Here is a 22,736-nt window from a genome sequence, read left to right on the forward strand (position 1 = left end):
CAACGTAATTCATTATTTCTTGTCAAATTATTTTTGTCTCTTTTCCTCAGAATCTCCCCGCCCCAAAAAGAAATGACCTTTAAAAATGATCAAAATGAAAAGATGAATAGAATTTTCAAGAATTTTGTTCCAAGAATTGTACTTCTATTCAAGAACAATTCAATTTTCTGACCTAAGTTTGTGTACAGCTTAATTCTCCTATCAAAAAAGACAAAAGGTCTTTTCCCAAGAGTTCGACTAATAGAATATGAAGCTTTTTTTTCTCCCTTGGAAGAGATCCAACTTTTGACATGAGTGTTTTCTCGTTGGAAAAGAACATTTCCAAGACTTACTTTTTGTCTGATGGGCCCTTTTTCTCTTTGGTACCACGCCACATCTCGTGTCTGTGTTTGCGCGCCATTAAAACGGATACCCCCCCCCCCCGTTACGTATTTAGCCTCCCACACATCAATGGAAAACAAACAACACTATGATTTTCTCTTGCATCCCTTGAGCCTACTTCCAAAAAAAGACAAATAAATGAAATGGCGCGCGTAATGCTCAGATGATTATTGCTTTTGTCTTGGGAAAACAACACTTACAAAATACAAATATGGTCTTGCTATTTGCATTTTTTTTTCTCTGAGGGAATGCACTTCATTCTCGTAATATTACAATTTTGTTGTTGTTGTTATTAATAAAGACTCTCTGAGGAATAGCAATTGTTTTTTATTTGTTTTTCGCAAAAGAAACAAACTTTTCTTGAGGAAAAGACTTTTTTTCTGGTCAAAACCACAAATGAATTCTTGTCTTGTTACCCCCTTCCAAAAAATATTCTCAATATTTTTCTCTCAAATAATGTCGATGATGATGATAATAATGACAACCACTCCCCGAAGATGCTACTTTCCTCAAAATAATTGGCTTTTTTTAACCTGAAATATACTACTAAATTTGATCAACCTAATTATGTTGAAAAACATGTGTGGATGTGTATCAGCCACACAAATCAACTTGGTTATTCCTTTTTCCATTGAGTGTCTTATTGTTATTGTCAGGAGTTAACTTCTTTTTAGATTTGTTTGCCCAAGTTCATAATGTCAGCAAATGATTCGTGATGTGTATCTGCTTGGTTATTACCTTTTCCATTGAGTGTCTTATTGTTATGGACGGTGGAACACTTTTTTTTTTTCAAGCTTTAATGGCCAAAATAAGAAGTGTCATGTCTAACGCCAATAAAAATCTGCTTGGTTATTTCTCGTTATCGTCAACATTGAGTGTCGTATTGTTATGGACACTGGATAACTTATTTTTTAAGCTTCTATGGTTGTTAACAAATGATACATATTATGCGTATCTCAGACAAAAATCTGCTCGTTTATTTCTCGTAATTGTCAACGTTGGGTGTCTGATTGTATGGTCAGTGGGTAACCATTTCTTTTTTTTTTTTTTTTTCCGAAGCTTCTATGCCGAAGTTAATATGTTAACAAATGATACATCTCATGCGTATTTCCGACAAAAATCTGCTCGTTTATTTCTCGTAATTGTCAACGTTGGGTGTCTGATTGTATGGTCAGTGGGTAACCATTTCTTTTTTTTTTTTTTTTTTTTTTTTTTTTTTTCCAAAGCTTCTATGCTGAAGTTAATATGTTAACAAATGATACATCTCATGCGTATTTCCGACAAGAATCTGCTTGGTTATCCCTCGTAATTGTCAATGTTGAGTGTCTGATTGTTATGGACAACGGTTTACTCGTTTGCCGCTTTGAAGCATGTTTAAAATGTGACTGTTCAGTTAATAGACGCGTTGGCGTGCTGACAGTTTCTATGCGCTGCTGCTTTGGCTTCTGCGGAGCTGTTTACTTCCTTAGCAAGGGCTTATTGTTAGCGCTTTGAAGCTTGAACGTCTCTATATATTGTGTGTGTGTGTGTGTGTAGTGTCACGCAGCATATTTAGTGCCGACTTTGGTGTCAGAGGGACATTGTCTTCGGGGTTTGTCACAGCTGCTTCTGCTCCTCTGCTGATAAAACGCCCACGAACGAACGCACGCACGCACACACACTGGTTTGGCCATCTGCAAGTTTATGATGCGGAGCGAATGATCCTCCTGCTGAGGATGCGGCTCTGCCTCCCAGTTAGTAAAAGTCTCCAATGACCAGGAAGTGCTGTTGTGTGTTATAAATGGAGGCGAGACACTCTGCAAGTGTATTGACGTGTACAAATAAATATTTCTCATGGCGGACGCTTGCTGTCCAGCACAATTTCCATCCCTTTATTGCAAAACAGGACATGATTTCAAATTTGACAGTCGAGAAAATGCCCAATCATAAATTGATTATGATTCAGATGCCGCTTTGGTCCGTAGCATGTCAGAGAATCGGCCAAATTGTTTATCATTGTTCCCCAAAGTAAAAGCAGATGTTTGCAAATGAGAAGACGCTTTCGTGGAGGACGACAGAAACGGGAGAATATTCACCACTGAGACCCACTTACGTGGACAACAGCATGTAAAAAGTAAGAAAAAAAATCTTTTTGTACACTTGCACAACAGGGCAAAGGGACCTGAACTGTCTGTGCTGCGTTCACCTTAATTCATTCTATTCCCCATTTTGGGTCAGCAAACAGTTTTTGTTTCCCTCTTGAGAACAATTTGAAGTTAGACAAGGTCTCTAAAGGAGTCTTCAATCATCAAAATAGACTCAACAGTCTGCGAGTCTGAATTTAGAGTTGTGCGCCTTCAGTGTGCTACCACGTTGTGCCACAACATGCCAGGCAGCACACAAGTGCGGTACACGCTACTGGAACTTAGACATGCACGATTTGTCTTTGCTCTTCTCCTGGCAGCATTTTCTTCCTCCTCTCTTGTTTTCCCTTTCTTCCTCCTCAGCCAGCTTTGGAGTTTAAAAGTCAGACGCACTTTGAACGAGCGCCAACGTGATAATGAAATATCACCACTACAGAGAAGGTAAAATTACCAGGGCCATTTTGTCACCCCCCTCCCCCCTCTTAATTTCTCAGTGAATAACCTGAAATGAGAAAATGCCATTTTGTCAGTGTCAGCGCGGCGAGCCCAAGTTTGCCAAATGTACTTTGCATAAAAACAAAGGGGGAAACATTGGAATTTTAGCTTATGAGGCCGTCAACATGGTGGTCGGGCCCACTTGACATCAAATGGGGGCCTCAGCTCAAATGACTTTGACACTTGATGATTTCATTTCGCAAACAGCTCAACCAAAATCCCTCCGTCCGTTTTCAAGTGTATCAAAATGACTTTAAAAAGTCTTCAGCTGTCGACACACCGGAGGCAGCCGGCCACCACTTTTGCAAACACTGCCCCCCACAGGACGGGAGAGCGCCGTCATGGCTTGCTTTGCTCACGTCCAATGCTCACTTTGTCGTCGGTGGAGCCTTGCGCTCCGCTCAGCGACGACGTTGTCGTCGTTTCATCGGGAGAGTTTTCTCGGACTTGATAACGGCGCCGCCAGGGTTCAAATCTAATAAAAGACTTTGGACTTGACATAATTGATTCATAAACGGCGCCGGCGAGGCGAGGCGAAGCGGGAGCCGGGCTCGTTCTATTTTTAGCACTCTGTGATGCTCAAGTCAGAGCTGTCATCTCTACATCGCTCTGCTCTATTCTTCTTCCTTTTCTTCTTCTTTTCAATCTCATCTCTCCTACCTTCCTCCTCCTGCAGTCACCCACGAAGGCGCTTTTCTTTTTTCTTGTCATTATCTTGAGAAAGACAAGGCCTGTGTCATGTGCTGCCATTTTGATTGGATCACAAACAACAGGTCGTGCTGACAAGGATGATGATGATGACACAGGATTCCTTCTCTCTTTTGTATTTATTTTTTTTTAATTTGAATTTTTTTTTATTCAACCATCTGTATCCCCGTCATGTGTGTTGCCATCCTTGGCCAAAGTCAGCAAAGTTTTCCTGGTTTGGAGGCTGCGACGAACAATAGCAGGAAACGGCCGATGAAGCGAATGTTCCCGTCCCCATCTTGACTTGTGGGAAATGTTTTCTCTTTGATTCACGTTATTGTTTAAAGAATACCCAATGAAGCACCAAAACTACCAAAAGAAAGAGCAAACTTTTTTTTTTTTTTTTCAATTATTCAATTATGTAACACGATTTGGCTCACCAGAACACCCGTTTCTTTCGTGGACGTGTCTATTGGTCAACTGGACTGCAAGCATTTACCACCGCCGACAAATGTATTTGTCAAGTTTGTTTTTCAACCGGTCGGCATGAAATTGGCCAGCTCGGCTCCTTGTGAAATTCAGCTTTGCAAACTGCAATACTGACTAGCAAATCCCTGTGGATGGCGGTGTTGCATCACTTTGGATGAAGTATTTTTACACTGTACTATATTGAAGAGCCATGGATTTGAGATCAGCACAGCTTTTGAGTAGAAGACAAATATTAGTACATGAACAAGCTGTTTAAATAGATTGGCTTGATTGGTCCATCTTCTGATCCGACGGGTGATCAGTTATCTTACATTTTTTTTCCCTCACTGCTTGGTGTTGTGTGATCAGCTCTAAAATCGTGATGGTGTACAGCCTCATGGAAACTTTTTTTTTTTCTGGTGAAAACCTGGTAGGTTTGGTGCTTATGTTGTCACGGCGCACAATATTATCCCCAAAACTTGGGAAGCGGGTGTCAATTAGCCGTGGGTTTTGTTACCTAACCCCCCGCATAAAGCGAGGGCTCAAAATTGATGGCCTACGCTTTGAAAAACGGTCACATAAAAATGTCTATTCTTCAGATGTTGATTTTCAGTCAATGGGGTTCTCGCTGCAGTCAATTGCAGAAAGCCTCTCGAGTGTTGTCGCACGCACGCACATTAGTCATTCTCATCTTGTTGATGCGTATCGATGTGTGATTGCGTGAGGTGCTCGCCACGTCAAGTATCCACGATAACGGATCACCTCCGACGAGTGGAAGGAAGGAGCAGCGCAAATGAAAGCCTCGCAGCATAAACGCACACACGCGCGTCTACTTCCTCCACTTCTCGCGTCTCTTATAAGAGCTTTGTTTTGAGCTAACGCGCTCAGTTGACATCCATTTTGTATTACATCAAGAATTTTGACTTTCTTTGTCCCACCTCTTTCTTATGCCTTAACATAACCACACGTTTGAGCCGTAAACAAATCTCTGCTCAAAGCCTCCGGTGGCTGAAAGATATCCCCCCCCAACCTGGTCAGAGTGGGGCTATTCCACACTGCAACAATGAGGCACTCTAAAGCCGCCACACCAGCGCAAAGCCCCGGTCCACACGCTGCCTTTCACGTCAGACTTTTCCAAACATTTTTCCGCCTTTCTCTGCTTGCGTGACGTGCGTGCATTCACGTCTGACAACGAGGCACTCTAAAGAGGCCCCGCTTGCCGGCTATCCAAAGGAAAGTGGCATTTTCGCGTTGCAGGCACAGCTAGCATTTGCACCAGTCTTTGCACCATTTGTCAAATGTATTAAGAAAGAAATCTGGGCTGTATCTTTTTTTTTTTTTTTTTTTTCTGGTTTTGCGACATCAAGGCAACATTTGCGCGCAACCCGACGTCCCACACAGCCAGAAAACGAGCTCACCGTGCCCGGTGATTCCCGAGGGCAAGTCGACACCCACCCGGCCGGATGTTGGGCATCCTCCACACAGCCGCTTTCTATCGACCCCTGCCTGAGACAAATCCATTTGTGTTATTTCTTTCTCACCTGGCAGGAGGCGAAAAGTGCAACATCTTGAATCACGCACAGCAGAAAGCTCCGAATATTAGACACTCGAGTTTTTTTTCCCGTCCACAACTCAATCGGGATATCGTCATGAACGAGACATCCCATAATCGGCCTTGACTGACGTTGATCGCAAGGTAGGGGAAAACCGCTTCAATTTTCCCCGATTGTCGAAAAGATTGCCCAACTTTTAAGATGAGCAAGACAAAGACGAGTCGGCATATAATAGACACGATGAAGCGACATTTTTCTCCAAGTTAGAGAAAATGAAGCTGATGTAACTTGTCAAGGTTTTTAGGTGACAAGTTTGCGGGCGCATCTTGACCGGGCTCTGCAATTCAAGTTAAGCGTTCATTTCAAACTCACCGTTGGTTCATGTTTGGGCTCTCTCGGCGCTGTCAATACGAAATAATGTCGTCTTTTGGAAAACAGAGATGCAAAAATCTTTTACGATTCACTGAGTCATCAAAAATGATCGACAGAGTAATCACTGATCAAAATAAAGGTGAGCTGCAGCCCTTAAGCAAATCTGCCATTTTGTTTGCTAAGTTGCAAATTAAGAGCTGTTAAAGAAAAGTGAAAAGTTCTGAAGAGGTTTTGATGACACGTCGTAGGAGGAGCTTTATTTGGCCAAGTGTACTTTATTTTAATTGTATTTTTTTTATTGCGACGTCTTCTGTGAAGACGTCTTTTGCCTGGATGTTGTCTCACTTCCTCCAAACGCCTGCGAGAGGTGGCGAGGCCCACCGCAGAAAGCCTTTTCACGCTGTCATGAATTGTGACCGCGCGGCAGCCACGGCAAAATGCATTTTAAGCAGAAGCAGCAGAAGCAGCAGCAGCCTCACACCTGCCACAAGCCGCAGATTTATGACAGTTCCTTTCTGTTTGCCTTTTGTCAATCTATTCTTTTGATTGCTGTGGACTGACGAGCGCGCGTGCCGCTGATGGAAGGCGGTCGAGCCCAACTCCAGAATGTGGCCGCGTTCAATCAACACATGCAGCCAGTGTTGGTCTTCACGCTTGTCACGTCGAGGCGCAATCTCAATTACTCTGCGTTTTTTTTTTTTTTTCCCCATGTTGTGATAATGCGCCCCCACCTTCCTCTAAATTGGAGCTGGCCAACTTATGGCCCGCGGCACACAAGAGAAGCTCATCAACCACTTGTAGAGCAAATCCGTTTTCCGAATTGAAATGATGCAAAGTGCCATTCGTTAGCTAAAGCCCCACCAAAAAAAAAAACACTGCCATTGTTTTGTAATACAGAAAAAGAATGGCATTGCAACACTGTCACTGTTGTATGCCATAACCAAGTTTGCCGCCCCCTTATTTGAAATGTCGTTGTGGTTTGTGGTCAGGTGAACAAGCAGCAGCTGCAAGCGGTCAAGGAGCGCTTCCTGGCCTTCCTCAACGGGGAAACGCAGATCATGGCCGACGAAGCCTTCTGCAACGCCGTGAGGAGCTACTACGAGGTAGGACCGCCTCGCACTTTTGCAAAAAGGCTTTACGCTGTCACAATTTTGTGACGCTAGAAAGCATTTTGGTGGTTTTTGCGTCAGGTGGCCTCTTCCGTGCGGTGGCGCCGAGGAGGTCCTCAGAACGGATGGATCACATGATCTGTATTCTGCTTCTCGCGGCGGTGGTCAGCAAGGGGACGGTGGCGAGCCCACGTGTCGCCAGATGGACATTAAAGCGGAAATCAACCCAAATATATATTTTTCAACAATATCTTCCCAGCTGGCCCACGAGTTGAAACACGGCCTTCTGATTAATATTGCGTTTGTGGAATATGAGTTAATCCCGCTGTTTTTAGCCATTTCAGGGGGGCGGCCATTTTGTCACTTCTGTCGACTGAAAATGACATCCCAGTTGCTCGTGGCTCAGGTAACGGCCAATCACGGCTCAGCTTCAGAAAACACGTCATCCCTGACCTGATTGGTCGTTACCTGAGCCATGAGCAACTGGGATGTCATTTTCAGTCGACAGAAGTGACAAAATGGCCGTCCCCAGATAAGGCTCAAAACAGGTGGATGTTGCTATATTCCATAAACATGACATTAATCGGAATGCCATGTTTCCACTCGTGGGCCTGCTGGGTACATATTCCTGAAAAAAATATGTATGGGTTGACTCCCTCTTGCTTTAAGCAAGTGTTTGATATTTGTGGTCAAAAGGCCACAGGCCTAAAGGCCTAGATAGACCAAAGCGACGTCGGAGGTGGTGAAGCGTTGTGGCGTCTGAATGGGCCGTCCGATTGGTGTAGTGGCCACCGTCGTAGTGTCGAAACTCGTCAGTCAGCGTCTGGGGGCCGTTTACGCATGTTGAATCGGCGTCGCCAGTCGTGACATTTGCTCACTCTGATTGGCTGTCGGCTAGCAAATCAGCGCTCGGAGCACCAACGGGAAGTGACAAATGCGGATAAACAGTGAGCACGCCTTCGCCGCCTTTATCTTCTTACAAGTACAAGAGCGAGGGTTGACAGGTTGTCTGCTCAAGGGACAATCAGTTCTGTAAACTATTATTTCTTTGTTGAAAATGTGGTAAAGCCAATTTTGACATTGGCAAAAGTTAAAACATTTTGTTGAATACAATTTGAATGAATCCCTTGCAATTTTGAGTTCACTCCTTTTTTTTGCCTTTTTGTGACCAGCTGTTGTGCTTTCATGGCCCAATATTGCATTTGCCTTTTGAAAGGAGCACTTTTTCTGACCAAATCCGACTTTTGCCGGCCCAAACGGGCCGGCAGTGATATTTGAGCGCGGAAGCCGTCAGTGCTGGAGCGCTAATTGAGTCTTGTAGCGCGGCGGGAGTCCAGCCGGCGCTTCAGGTGGGTGACATTTGCTGAGCCCGGTGGGAAGCCGCCGCTCGCTCTCTCGCGCTCGCTCTCTCGCGCTCGCTCTCTCGCGCTCTCAAGTTGCTCCGGCTCGCATAGATTATTTATTTACTTACTTACTTTTTTTAGTGGTTGATTAAATTGGTTTTCGGTTGTTTAATTATTCTGTCGGACGATTGTTACCTTTTGGGTTAAGTGCTTAATTTATTTGGATGGTGTGTTAGGTGATTGGTCATTCTTTTGGTGATGTGTAGGATAGGTAGTCACTGTTTGGTTGTTGGTTAATGGTTTGGTGGGTAGTTGGTTGGTTGGGTAGTTTATTGTTAGATTTTTGGTTAGTTGGCTTGTTGTTTCTATAGGCCGTTTGTTTAGTTGTTGGTTGCTTGATTTGTAAGATAGATTCTTGTTAGATTTGTACTTGGTTGGTTTTAGGTTGTGTGTTACTTGGTTGGACTTATGGTTGATTTGGTTTTCCAGCAGGTAGTTGAGGCTTTCCGTCAGTCAGTACAAGTTAGTTTGATGATAAGATGGAATATGAAATGTTGAGATTGCCTTCCACCTGCTCCACCCAGGGTCCTTTGTTGTCTTCTACTGACACGGGCTCGATAATTTTCTTCTCTGTCCGTGCGCAGCGGACTTCTCCCATTTGAAGTCCACATTCTAGTCGGTGTGTGTGAGTGGTCAGAAGCGATCACGTCAAACCACGGCAGGGGAGCCAAGTTGACGACAGGCGTCAGCGGGTGACGGACGGCGCTTCATTCATCCACTGGAACGAGCGTCCGCGATTAGCATCTCGTTCTGGACTCTTGTTGCGCTTTGCACAGGAAGGAAGTCGGCGGTCCTCCCTCTGAGTCATCGCGGCGCGCGTCACTCGCCCGGCTTTCAAAGCGTTGCTTTTCCACCTGCACGCTGCGCAATCTGCTTAGTCTTCGAGGGAGCTGCGAGTTGAATTGATGCTTGCTTGGGCAGAATGCTTGCATTGTTGTTTTTGGATTGGTAGTTGCTTCGTCAGTCCGGTAGCTTGTTGGTTAGTAAGTTAGTTAGGTACCTTGTTTGGTTACTTGGTTAGCTTATTAGTTGGGTGGTTCGTTTGGTAGTGTATTTGCATGTTGATTAATTGCGTAACATTTGGTTCGTTAGGCAATTGGTTGGTTGGTTCATGGTTATTTAGCTGGGTGGCTTGATTGGTAGTTGATGAGTTGCTTGGTGACTTAGGTTGTAGATGCATTCCACCTGCCTACAAGCTTGTTACCTTTGTTCGCCTCTACGTGGGCTCAGCTCATTAGTTTGATTTGAGGATTTTTCTTCTTCTGTGATGAACACTGGTGATGATGATGATGCTAGCGGTTAGCCTTAGCGCCCCTTTTAATTTGCTCCCTCGTTCTGATGGCATATAAATAATTGAGCGGGATTTTTAAAGGGGGAGGTGGCGTCCTGTTGATCTGTTCCTTAGTCATAATGGCTGAAATTCACAAAACGCGTTTGCTCCGTGATGTATAGCGAACCACTTACACTTCAAATGAACGCATCTTCAAGACACCTTTTTACCAAAAAATTTTCTTCCCTTTTTTTTTTTTTTTTTTTTTTTCATTTTTCATTAGTAGCGATACATATTGAGAAGCATACTTGAGCGTTATTGTTATCTCGAGTAGCATGTTACCAATGAAGGGAGCTGAAATTCAACACATACGGTACCGGATATTGGTCGAATTTTGAAACATTTATTATTTTGGGAGGGAAAACAAGAGAAATATAGTTCTAATCGGACAACAATGTTGCAAGAAAAATTCATAATCCTATGAAAATAATGTAAATAAATGACAATACTACACAGAAAAAAAGTATAACTTTTGTTTTATGAGAATATAATATAATAATGTGACTTTTTCAAGGCAAAAAAAGTCATTCTGAAAATTGTATTTTTGGAAAGGAGGAAAAAAGTCATAATCTTCCGAAAACTATTTTTTTCAGAAAATAAATCATGATTTTACGAGAATAAATTCTTAATTTGATGAGACTATACAGTAGTACTGTCTAGTCCTACTCCATCGCAGATTCCAGGTTTGCGGTTTTGCTATTTTTCTGATTTAAAAACTTTTTTTTGTCCAGTTATAACTCAGTTTTGTTCCTTATTTTGCTATGTAATTCCTCTTTCGGCCACTAGGTGGTAGCACAGTATCGTGTATAGCGCTGTGTAAATTAGATAGAAAAAAAGTTATTTTCCAAAAATGAAATTGTATTTTTTTAAGGCAAAAAAGGCGTATTCATATGAGATTTTTTTTTCTGTTAACAAGTGGTCATCATCCAAGATAAAAATTGTATGCATATTAGTATTTATTTATGTATTTATTTGTTTGTTTTAGGGCTTTCTGAAGAGCGAGCGCGTGTGCCGCATGGTTCAGAGCGGCAGCTGCTCGGCCAGCGACTTCCGCGAGGTGTTCAAGAAGAACATCGAGCGGCGCGTGCGCAGCCTCCCCGAAATCGACGGTCTGAGTAAAGAGACGGTGCTGACCTCCTGGATCGCTAAGTACGACGCCATCTACAGGGGCGACGAGGACATGCGGCGCCAGCCCCAACGGGCGCACCTCAGCGCCGTGTCCGAGCTCATCCTCAGCAAGGAGCAACTCTACGAGATGTTCCAACACATCCTGGGAGTCCGCAAGTTTGAGCACCAGCTGCTCTACAACGCATGCCAGGTCGCCAAGGCTCCCCTTTTTTAATTTTTTTTTTTTCCTCGGAAATCCTTTCTTGTTAACATTGATTTTTTTTTTTTTAATGTTTGAAAATGTTTAATGTTTAACTGAAACAATGAACAGACTTTCTTGCAGCGGTTAGTTAGGTTTGTGTGGCTGCAGCGATGTCAGGAAAAGCCTACTAGAACAAAAGAAATTCATTTTGTTCTGTTATAATGCAAAATTGGGCGGGGGAAGAAAAGGTTGTTTACACATTTTTTTTTTTACACTTGGCAACATCACATTTGGTAGGCATGTCTACCATCAAAAGACTTACAAAGAAGTCTCAAGAAGCCCTGATCCTTAAAAAGCCCCGCAAAAACTGACATTTTGGTGTCAAGTTGCCATTTTAGTGGTCAGTAATTTCCAGGCATTGCCCCCTGATTGTTTATTGGAAATTTAGCTCCTGAATCCAGTTTTACGTAGTATCATGAAATTTGGCTGACATTTCTATCATGAGTAGACCCACAAAAAGACTCCAATAGCCACGCCTAGAAATGTTGGGCTCATTTCCAGGGGTCCTTCAAAAGCAACTTGTCTGCTTGGCAGCAATCCCTGAACATTTTTGAAAATCCAGCCCGCAATAGTCAGTTTCACTTGGCAACATGAAATTGGGTTGACTCGGCTATCCTGAGCAGACTCACAAAAAAGTCTGAAGATGCCATGCCAGAAAAGTCGTTTGCTCAGCAGACCAAGAGGCGAAAGTATCGTGATATTAAAAACGTGGAAAATCGTCACACTTCAATGCTTTGTTACTTTTAGCAACTTCCTATTGGCATCATCAAGTGAAGATGAGAGGAACTACTACTCACCTGGATGAGCTCTTAAGGGTTTCTCATTCAGATGCCAATGTGGCTCTGATTGACTGGTAAAATGTTGTTGTTTTTTTCGTTCTGTTTTCTTTCAGCTGGACAACGTGGATGAGCAGGCGGCGCAGATCCGCCGAGAGCTGGACGGGCGATTGCAGCTGGTGGAGAGAATCGCCCGGGTGAGAAACATTCTGGTCTCAAACTTTTAGCACACTTTTGCCACTCCACTTTGAAATTAGCCCTTGACACAAGTTTCAGCAGTTGACGTGAAATTGGATGGCCCTGTCTACCCTTAGAGGGTACCCAAAAAGTGTCAAGCACCTGAAACTGAAACCAAAATCGCCGTGATTGTGGGAGCGTGGCAGTGCCTCACTGTGGAATTGGCCCAAATAGGCACCGACGGAAAGCAGTTTGTTTTGCTTATTTTGTCTTTGCTATCTAAAAGTCATCTTTGGCTATAAAAAGCAAAGTGTAACATTCATAATTCCTGCTCAAAATGGTCAACCATGAAGAGCTTGCTGGAATAAAAAAGAAAAAAAAAAAAAAAAAAGGACTGGAAACCACTTGATGGTTCTACTGTTGCAATCTCTCTGAGGCAAGTTTGTCCCGCAGGAGAGGAGATGCCCCAAGTTTGTGTCGCCCGACATGGACACCCTCTACGTCGATGAGCTGCGCTCGTCCATCAACCTGCTGATGGCCAACCTGGAGTGTCTCCCCGTGTCCAAAGGAGGAGCCGACTTCAAGCAGAAGCTCAAGCGCTCCTCCCTCAACAACTCCTTCCTGGACCTCGGCGACGAAGTGGACGTCTTGTCCAAGTCGGACGTCTTGCTCTCCTTCACGCTGGAGGTGAGTGCGCGGAAAACGCAAACCACTTCATTCGGCCAAATGGTTTGAGAAACTCCTCAAATTTTCCAGACCAAATTCGGCCCCTCAAGACAGTTTCACTTGGCAACACGACATTTGGTAGGCATGAGCAGACCCACAAAAAGGTCTCGAGAAGCCATGTCTGAAAAGACGCAGGGAGTTGGCATTTTTGGGTAAAGCGGCCGCCTTCCAGGGATGCTTCAAACACAAACTTGTTTTGAAAATGGAGTCCTGAGAGCCAGTTTCGCTTTTTACACGCATCTAAAATGAATAGACCCACAAAAAAAGTCTCTGGGATCCATGTCTGAAAAGACAGCATTGTGCTTAGAAGCATTGTCAGACTACCTGCAGGAATTCTTGTCCTTGGAATTTTTTCGGGGTCTTTTTTCAAATTCTGCCCAGCCTGAACCCAATTTCACTCGGCCGCATGAAATTGAGTAAGCTTGCTCTAACTTGAGTATACACACAAAAATCGTTAGGAAGCCTGAAAAGACGGAGGAAGTCTGTCATTTTGTGTTCAGCGGCCATTTTAGGCTCATTTCCAGCAATACTTCCAAAACAAACTTGTAGACAGCAATCTTTTGAAAATTCAGACCCTTCATTTAATGTAGCAACATCACATTTGATAGGCGCGTCTATCACGAGTATCCCCACAAAAAAAGTCTCAAGAAGCCGCGGCTGAAAAGACACCGGCCGTTTTAGGCGCATTTCTGGCGTTTTGAAAAGTCAGCCTGTTTGACTTGGCAACATGAAATTTGCAAAACTATCATGAGTAGATCCACCATAAAGTCTCAAGAAGCCATGCCTGAAAAGACACCGGAAGTCGGCCATTTTGGTTTGGAGCAGCCACCGTCGGGCATCAATTTGGCCATTTCCAAGCGTCTTCCGAAGACAAACTGATCCTCGAGATTTTGTCCAAAAGCTTCCAAATTTGAAGCTCGCATGCTTGACATGACAAAAGTCCAAGCAGTCAGCTTGACAAGCCCGTGGTGGTGCAAGTGTCGAGCACGTGTGACGTTGTGCTCAGGTGGTGGTCGTGGAGGTTCAGGGGCTGAAGTCGGTGGCCCCCAACAGGATCGTGTACTGCACCATGGAAGTGGAAGGAGGCGAGAAGCTGCAGACTGACCAGGCAGAAGCTTCCAGACCTCAGTAAGTCCATTGGGCCTCATGCATGTCGCCTGTTACGTTTGGGTTGTGATTGTGCACTGCCTTCTTGTGGTACACTCCATTTGAGATGTTCTCTTGTTATCTGGACTGCTGACGCGTCAGGAGTGATTTTATTTATTTATCCTTATTGATTTATTAACCCTCCGCCGAGATGCGCGACGGCATCGAGACCTGATTGGGTTTCTCCTGTTCGCGAGTTTAATGGGTTAACGCCATGAAAGGAGGCCCGCGCCTTCGCTTCACCTTTGAGCGTTGACCCTCGCTTGCTCGCTCGCTCGCTTGCTCGCTCGCTCAAGTGCAGCCGGCGGCTTCCGAGCGCCGTTGATCCAGAGATGGCCAGGTGCTTACGTAACCGCACGAAACCACATTTTCTCATCGACGAGTCTTCAGTGGCACCAGCATGGGGCCTCTTACCCTTTGGAGGCCTTGCGCAATCAACTGCATGAACACTTTGCTGCTACTCATTGTGGTCTAATTCCTTCAGTCTTGCCCCTGGAAAATTGGGAAAAAATGAGCCCCGCCACAAATGTCACTGAAAGATCACACGTTACATCTTTTTTTGTGGCCACGTCTGGCCTCTGACATTCTGCGCACGAAACAAGCGCAAATGTTTTCCGTAACCGGCATGTATTTCTGCTTCTCAAATGGTAGGCTGCCGGCTGCCGCGTGGTCGGTGGGGGTCCGTGCAGTAATGAGGCTGCCCTTTCATGCCCCGACCGGCACAACCGGCAACACCGTGCGTGCGTGCGCGTGCGTGCGCGTGCGCGTGCGTGCGCGTGTTCCCAGAATATCCCAATTACAAGCACCCGCCATCCTCATGGCCTTGACGACGATTAGCTGCCACCTCACGGCATTGCGTTTCCCGTACCTTAGTCACATGACACAATTTCATGTCTCTACAAAGAACACAAAACACTGAACCAAATACTGACAATATATTTATTATTAATTTCATTTCAGGGGTAGAATTGAATGATCTCTTGAACTAAGGATGTAGCCGATTTTTAGCAAGAGGTGGCCAGCATCACGAGGACCCGTTTCATGTTTTGTACGCATCACATTCAAGAGATTACGTCGACAGCACGTGTATGCTACGTTTCTTCCCGTCGATGTTGATGATATTTTGTCTTTGGTGTGTTTGAGGTGGGCCACGCAGGGCGACTTCTGCACGACGCACCCGCTGCCCTCCGTCAAAGTCAAACTCTTCATGGAGAACACCGGCGTTCTGGCCCTGGAAGACAAGGAGCTGGGCCGAGTGAGTTTCCCTCCCCCCTTTTGAGCTTGTGAACCTTTTCAAGTCAGCGCCTGCTCTAACGCGCTTGTGGGCGGGGCCCCACTTTCAGGTGGTCCTCAACCCCACCACCAACGGCCCCAAGCAGGCCAATTTCCACCGCATGCTGGTGCCCAAGAACAGCCAGGACACCGAGCTCAAGATCAAACTGGCCGTGCGCATGGACAAGCCGCCCAACATGAAGCACAGCGGGTGAGTGGGCAAACCACTTCCGAGTTTTGGTGAGGGGTGGGGGGGAGGGGGATGTTTTTTTTGGTTCAAGGAAACACACCACAAAGTGCTTTTGATGGCGAATTAAGAATTGAAGTGTCAGCTATGCAACTGAGAAACGTGCCACTGATTCACCGCACAGCTTGAGTTGAACGTCGAGCGGCTTTTTTTTCTTTTTTCTTTTTTTTTTTTTTGCTTTTCACTCCATGAACTGCCGCATCTTTTCTCACAATCGTGTCAAACACTTTCCACTACCTACCTACCGCCGTATCCGTACTTTGTAGTTGGAATGGGAAATACGAGGAACTTTTTTGTTGAATGCCACATTGGCCTTGATGGGTCTCTTTTCTTTGTTGAAAGTGTTGGAAAAACATATTTTTGTATCATCTTTTCTTGAATGCCGCACATTTTGTGAATATTTGGATGGTTTGAATCGCTTGAGAAATGTGGAGGGTAGCTTTTGCATGTCAAAACAGAGAATGACAAGAATATTTTTTGTTGGGTTTGGTGCACGGCATCGGATGTGACGTCATCGTAATCATTTGTCGTTGAGTCCGTTTGCCAACCCAAACAGCAGCACCAACAGTGCCTCAGATGACTCAAAGGATGAAGCGGTAGCTCACACGCTTTCCAACTTTGAACTTGAGTGCGCCGTCAGCTCCCTCTGCTGGTGAAAGAAGGAAGCGGCTCAAGGCGATCCTCTGTTATTAATAAATTATACACGCATATTTTACATGTATGAATTAAGTGTACTAAATGATACTGATTTGTAGCGATTAATTGGGCATTTTGTTGACGAATATCAGCCCTACCTATTTCAGCCCTTAAAAACACTTTTAAATTAACAAAGTACGACTACTTCATTTTTGTAAAATGTTATTTAAAGAGGTATCAGGATTCTTACACAAACAATTACCCCAAAAATAGTAGGAGGGATTAAAATTCAAGCACTTCTTAGAGAGGTCTTTTTATGATGAAAATAAATCTCTTTTTTTCCCATAAAAAATCAATTGGAGTTTTCTAAGGTATTTAAATGTACTAAAAAGATTGTATTTTATTCAAAAACAAAAATAACTAGAGTTTATATATTTAAAACAGATTTTTATTCAAATTTTCATAAAGTTTTCATGAGCTGCTACAAATAAGTAATTTTTTTGTTATTAGTCTTCTTAAAGTATTTTCTATAAAAACTATTCATTTTTTGACATTAAAATAATCACAAAAATGTCGTCCTCTTTGCTATCTTATTATTGGGTATATATCATAAGGTATTGAATTTTTTTTTTTTCAACTGGGAAAAAATAAAGTTTTATGAGGTATGAGGTATGCTTTTTTTCAATCAAAAGCATACCTGGAATATTTTAAGTATTTTTTATAATCACATCGTACAAATTAAACTATTGCTGAGGCTTTAAATGAAATGACGAAAATGTATGTAAATAAATGGATATACCGCACATAAACAAAAAGAAGCCTCCCCAAGCTTGGCTGCGCAAGGTCTTGACCACAAGATGGCAGCAAGTCATTTTTTTTAAATCTGAAAACAAACTGAAAGCACATCTGTGCGCGCCTACTTGACTGTGCTCGTAATGATCCTTCAACGTCTTCTGTTGCCATGACGACGCCAAGTTGATATGAGTGTTTCCCAGGTGGCCTCTTGGTGAACCGAAACGGCAAATTTGTAGATGGATGCAATTTGAGGCCTTTTTCCATTTGTTGATATTTCCAGACATAACTGACGCAGGTTGCGGCAAACGTGTGACTGTGCCTGCGCACGTGTCCTTGTTTTTTGGCCTTGTGCTTCAAGTCAAGCTGCCATCTTATTTCTCATACATAGGCCGGGAGTCCTTCACACGTTTTTTGGCAAACTCCATGCAGGCCAGCTTTCATGTGTCTAGGGTGCGACATTGCTCAGTGGTAGAGCCTGAAGTATTTCAAGCCTGATGCGTTTTATTTTCTTGGGAATGATGCAACAGGTTTTGGGGTTGCTCTGCCATTCTTCCTTGCGGATCCTCTCCACTGCTGTCAGGTTGGATGGTGAGCCTTGGTGGACAGCAATTTTCAGGTCTTTCCAGAGATGCTCAACGGGGTTTAGGTCGGGGCTCTGACTGGGCCCGTCACACTATGCGGGCGGGCGGGCGGACGGGCGAGGCTTCCGTCGGCCATAAAGCCCCCACCGAGCGGTGGAGGGAGGGCTGCAGTGATAGGTGACCTTGTGGAACTTTCTCCGTCCCATCTCCTGACAGCATCTCAGGAGCTCAGCCGCAGTGATCTTTGGATTCTTCTTGACCTTTCTCACCAAGGCTCTTCTCTCTCCCTCCCTCCCACCATTGCTCAGTATGGCTGGGCAGCCACGTCGGGGGAAGAGCTGTGCTCATCCCAAACTTCTTCCATTTGAGGATTAAGGCGGCAGACCGCTGTGAGTGCTGCAGAAATTCTTTTGTGTCTTTGGCCAGATCTTGCCCTTGCCACAATTCTGTCTCTTTGGGCACTTCTTCTGACCTCATGACTCTCATTTGCTCTGACATCCACTGTGAGCTGTAAAGTCTTATATACCGTACACCTTTCCCTAATCAAGTCCAATCAGAATTAAACACAGCTGGACTCCAATAAAGTTTAAAGTTCGAAAAATAAATGTTTTGAATCAGCTCGTACTTTGTACTTGGATAAAGTCCTCCTCGGCAATTGGGCCGAGCCGCTTGGGCGCAACTGAGTGGGCGTCCGTCTGTGTTTTTACGGCCTGGCACGTTGCAGCTTCGTCGTCGTCGTCGTCATTTGTGCCGCGGCGCACGTTCAAATGCTCCTGTTCCAAGGTCACATTGTGATGAATAAATGCTGACTTGAAAAATCAAATAAATCCGTACGTGACTAAAGCAAAAGAGCAAAAATGAAAAGATCATTTGCTGTACTTTGAATCCTTTCATTTTTTTTGGAAACTATTTAATTGCTGTTAGCGATGAGTTGCGCTAATTTCTTGACCTTTTCCAGTTGAAATGGCACATTGCAGCCAGAAAAACAAGAACAATATTGAAATGAGTTGCAGTTTGAAAATGTCATTTTGTTACAACATATTTGATGTTTAAAATGTATCTTGTTTTGTTTTTGGGATTGGTGTTTGTTATATTCCATTTTTTGAAACCCCCATAAACTTGTAGTGAGCGCTTATGTCTTTTGTTCTATTTGTTTTCATTTTGAAACCATGCTGCGGCATCATCCGACAGATCATTTCGACTTGATTTTGTTATTAAATAGCTTACATTAAAGCTCTATTTGTTTATTTTCTAAATACTCGACCTGCAATAGGGAAAAGCGTCAAAGTGATGTTGGCTGCGGCTGGTTTGCGCTGAAATGATTTGTGTGGAGTGGCTGAAGAGTTGACACGACGTGTTGACCCGCTTTGCGCTCCGGCCTTGACTGCCAGCCTTTTCTTCCGTTTCTTTCTTCTTTCCTTCTTGTTTTTTTCCTTTCCCTTACTGTGTGATTGATTTTCTCTCTGGCTTGCCTTTCACGCTGACAGCTTCGACTTTTGCCACAGACCTGTTCCACACGTCCAGATTCATTTCGATGCAATTCATTACATGAACTGACAGCATGTTGCGATGGGAAATGCACAGAAAATACAAGGCAGACTGAGGAAAAAAAAACAACAACACATAAACAAACACGATTAACAGGCTTAAAGAGAAGTCAATGTAAGTCGCACCAATGAAGATCGTTTCAAAATCTTCAATTTAAAGAGACACTTGGATGAGCTTAACATTGCCACCTGTATAATAGGTTTGCATGTAAAAATGACATCAGTATTAAAATGCCCCCCCAAACGACCCTGTAGTGATTTAAGGGCTTTTTTTGTGATTAAATTGCGTTGTCCAACACCGCTTGCAGCCGCCAGCTTCGGCGTGAGAGTGAAGTAAGACCTCATGAAACAAGCGTCAATATTCAGCGAACAAAAAGTTCCAGCGAGGAGGCTGACTGCACCGCCGAATGTGGCCGCATCGGAACGTACCGTTTCGGCTGTCACGCGGCGTGTTGTAGGTGGAAACACTGGGGCCATTCCTCATCCATATAAATGTGCACGTCTACTCATTCCCACTTCAGTCTCTGTAAATATCCTCACTGGTGTTTGATGCCTCGCTCGTCCTAACCGTGATCAGCAAAGAAGCAGTGTTTTTTTTTTGTTTGTTTGTTTTTTTTTGTTTTTTAGCAAAGAAGCAGTTTGCGCTCATCCCAGCATAAATCTATGTAGCTCTGCTGACTTCCGCATTTCCTCATTCTCATATAAATCAGCCACGGCAAGGCTAATCCTTTTGATATGTTGAAGTGGTCATTAGTAGGGATGTCCACATAAATTTTGGTGCCAATTGATCGCCGCTTTTGGACGTTATAAGCAATAAAAGTACAATGATTTCCAACGGAGAGTTTGGAATCGGTCCCTCCAGTGACTCCGACCGAACAAGGATAGGACGGTAGGGGGCGCGGCCATTTGCCTCATTAACAAGAGGCGTTATTCATGGAGTCACTTATTTCCTCATTTCTCCCAAATGTATTGATAAAATCGAAAATGAACTCTTTTCATTTTCCTGATCAAAAAATATATCAAATGAACAACGGCCATCCTGACACAACCATCCCTTTAAGCTTAGGATTGTTTTGTATGAATGAAAGAAAGCACATACTCGTGGTATTTTACAAAATACATTTGAAAACAATGCTCATTGAATTTCATCAATGGATTTTTTGTTTTAAAATTACTGTGGCTTTTTGTGGTTACAATTGTGCAATAAAGTGTTCTTTTTTAAATTAAAATCATTTTGAAATGTTGCGATCTATTAAAATTCATCACAGTGTAACAAAAGTCACAGAATTTTATGAAGGTCTTAAAAATGGCTTTTTAACAAATTCACTGGATTTAAAAAAATAAATAAAAAAAAATTTCTTCCCCCCCAGTTTGAATTCCGATGCGTTTTTCACAATTTTACCTGCGCTTCCATTTTAATATCAGCTTTTGTACCTCTTTGTATCAGGTTTCAAAATATATTTGAAGTGATGTTTAAGTGTTTTTTTTTTTTAAAGCAGCTAATGCTTATTCGGCCATTCGTGTGTACTTCCCTCAACAAAATAGTAAGAATAATAAATTCAAAGTTAGTGTAAGACAGGTTGCTAATTACATCATTTGCTGTAGTTCAAAAAGTGTTTTACTGAGTAATATTACTGTCAAGTAAGAGTAGCAATAACAAAAGTATTCAATGCAAGTTATTTGTGTCCTTGTAATTCTTGACGTTGATTTTAAATGCAATTCCTTTGTCTGTCTCTGTCTTTTACCTTGGAAATGTTGTTTTGTAACTATGTGCAGCAAGTTGAGTTAGTTAGTTGAGTGGGAAATGCGCTGTGGAAGTAAAACGGCCTTGCCTTGCCTTGCCTTGCCTTTAGCTATTTGTATGCGCTGGGACATCGCGTGTGGAAACGCTGGAAAAGGCGATACTTCGTTCTGGTACAGGTACGCATCACGTCCGTCTTTGTGCACTTGGTGGCGAACGCTAACCGGTCCCAACAAGTCGGTTAGCCCGTCCCGCTAGCCTGCCGTTTTAACGCGGGACTTGTGTTGCTTGCGTGCGCGCAGGTGAGCCAGTACACGTTTGCCATGTGCAGCTACCGGGAGAAGAAGCCCGAGCCTCAGGAGCTCATGCAGCTGGAAGGCTACACGGTGGACTACTGCCACCCGCAGCCAGGTGAGCAAACTGCCATCCACCGTAATGGCATTGGAAAACGGCAGAAACAAAAAACAAATCGGCATTTTTTTTCTTTCTTTTTTCACGGCAACAATTTGTGGAACCGGCGGCAGGCCTGCAGGGCGGCCGCGCGTTCTTCAACGCGGTGCGCGAGGGCGACCTGGTGGTGTTCGCCTGCGACGACGAGCAGGACCGCGTGCTGTGGGTCCAGGCCATGTACCGGGCCACCGGGCAGTCCTACAAGCCCACGCCGCCCCCCCACGGCAACAACGGCAAAAACTGCGGCCCCCCCGGGAACAAGCCCGCCTCTCCCATCAGTAAGTGCATCCGCTCCTCCCTCGTTTCTCAACTCTATTCCGCTTCATGTCCGCAACACTTTCAAGCACATTTGTCAATCAGTACATACAGTCCGGTCATTGCCATAGTATCATTTACTCAATGTAAAAAAATAAAAATAAACACTCGACACACGTGACCCACCTCCTCTGGCTTTGCCGTTTTTCATTTTCAGACAAATCATTTCACTTGAACAACTTCAAGAGTTTTTTTTCGTCTTACCCCCTCTCCCCGTTCCATTCATTCACCTTTCAAATGGATTTCTGATTTGATATTTTCCTGAGGTTGAACTCTTACATTCACCAAGGTTTCGAGTGGCGTCAAAAGCAATGTTTTAATGAATTAACTGGTGAGAATAGTTGATTGTCAGTGGAGCGTGAAAGGAAGCTGTGCAATCAACTGGCGTTCACACCCAAACCGAGCGTGACGCTCTTCACACGGCAAACAAAACCCAAAAGACCTTTTTGACTCTTTTGGGCTTTTGTGCTTGATGTTGCGTCCTCAAACTTGGCACACGTCGACAACTTTCGCCTGCAGATGCAAAAGTGCAAACCCAAGGTAGTGAGTCTGCTTTCGTGGACGATTCCCCAAATGTTTCCTGTTGGAATCAAACACGGTCTCAAAATGATTCGCCAAATAATCCCAAATAATTTCGGTTGAAGCCGAGCACTTGCCATGATGTCATCAGGCAAACGTCAGTCCGAACGAGTCTTCGTGCTCACGTCTTGCCGTCGGCTGTCAAAGCTTGCCACGCATCCTGTCGTGTTTTTTTTTTCATTTATTGATTTTTGCCGGCCTCGTTTGCCAGCTGCGTCTTTGCGCCTCTGCAACTTTTCACCGGCAAGCTCGCATCGGTCGCTGGCTGAACGGCGTCCGATACGGTCCGGCCACCTGTCCGTCCCCATCGGCGTCTCGGGCTCACCGGCCGCCACGCTCGGCCGCGCCAATCGCCTCTTGCGCCGCCGCACCTGCAAGTGAAAGGTCGCGCGTCGATAAGCTGCCGTCGGCCTCCGCCGCCGCTTGTCACATGGATGTGACCGTCGCCGTGACGACCG

At 44.3% G+C, this 22,736-nt stretch overlaps 1 protein-coding gene across 3 annotated transcripts in view; it reads left to right on the top strand.

The window, feature by feature from the left end:
• cadps2 (Ca++-dependent secretion activator 2) overlaps nt 1-22,736 on the top strand; it is an 81,944-nt gene that overhangs the window by 6,374 nt on the left and 52,834 nt on the right. For all 3 annotated transcript variants that reach the window (XM_086027370.1, XM_086027368.1, XM_086027369.1), the window contains exons 2-11: nt 7,069-7,182; nt 10,907-11,239; nt 12,183-12,263; nt 12,697-12,930; nt 13,976-14,097; nt 15,259-15,370; nt 15,459-15,598; nt 21,047-21,113; nt 21,237-21,345; nt 21,459-21,662. In XM_086027370.1, the coding sequence (XP_085883496.1) occupies nt 7,069-7,182; nt 10,907-11,239; nt 12,183-12,263; nt 12,697-12,930; nt 13,976-14,097; nt 15,259-15,370; nt 15,459-15,598; nt 21,047-21,113; nt 21,237-21,345; nt 21,459-21,662 (1,516 nt within the window). The remainder of the gene's footprint in view (nt 1-7,068; nt 7,183-10,906; nt 11,240-12,182; nt 12,264-12,696; nt 12,931-13,975; nt 14,098-15,258; nt 15,371-15,458; nt 15,599-21,046; nt 21,114-21,236; nt 21,346-21,458; nt 21,663-22,736) is intronic.

Source organism: Filicampus tigris, chromosome 4, assembly GCF_054856515.1.
Source record: "Filicampus tigris isolate MCC_2025a chromosome 4, RoL_Ftig_1.0, whole genome shotgun sequence".
In the NCBI taxonomy this organism is placed as follows: domain Eukaryota; kingdom Metazoa; phylum Chordata; class Actinopteri; order Syngnathiformes; family Syngnathidae; genus Filicampus; species Filicampus tigris.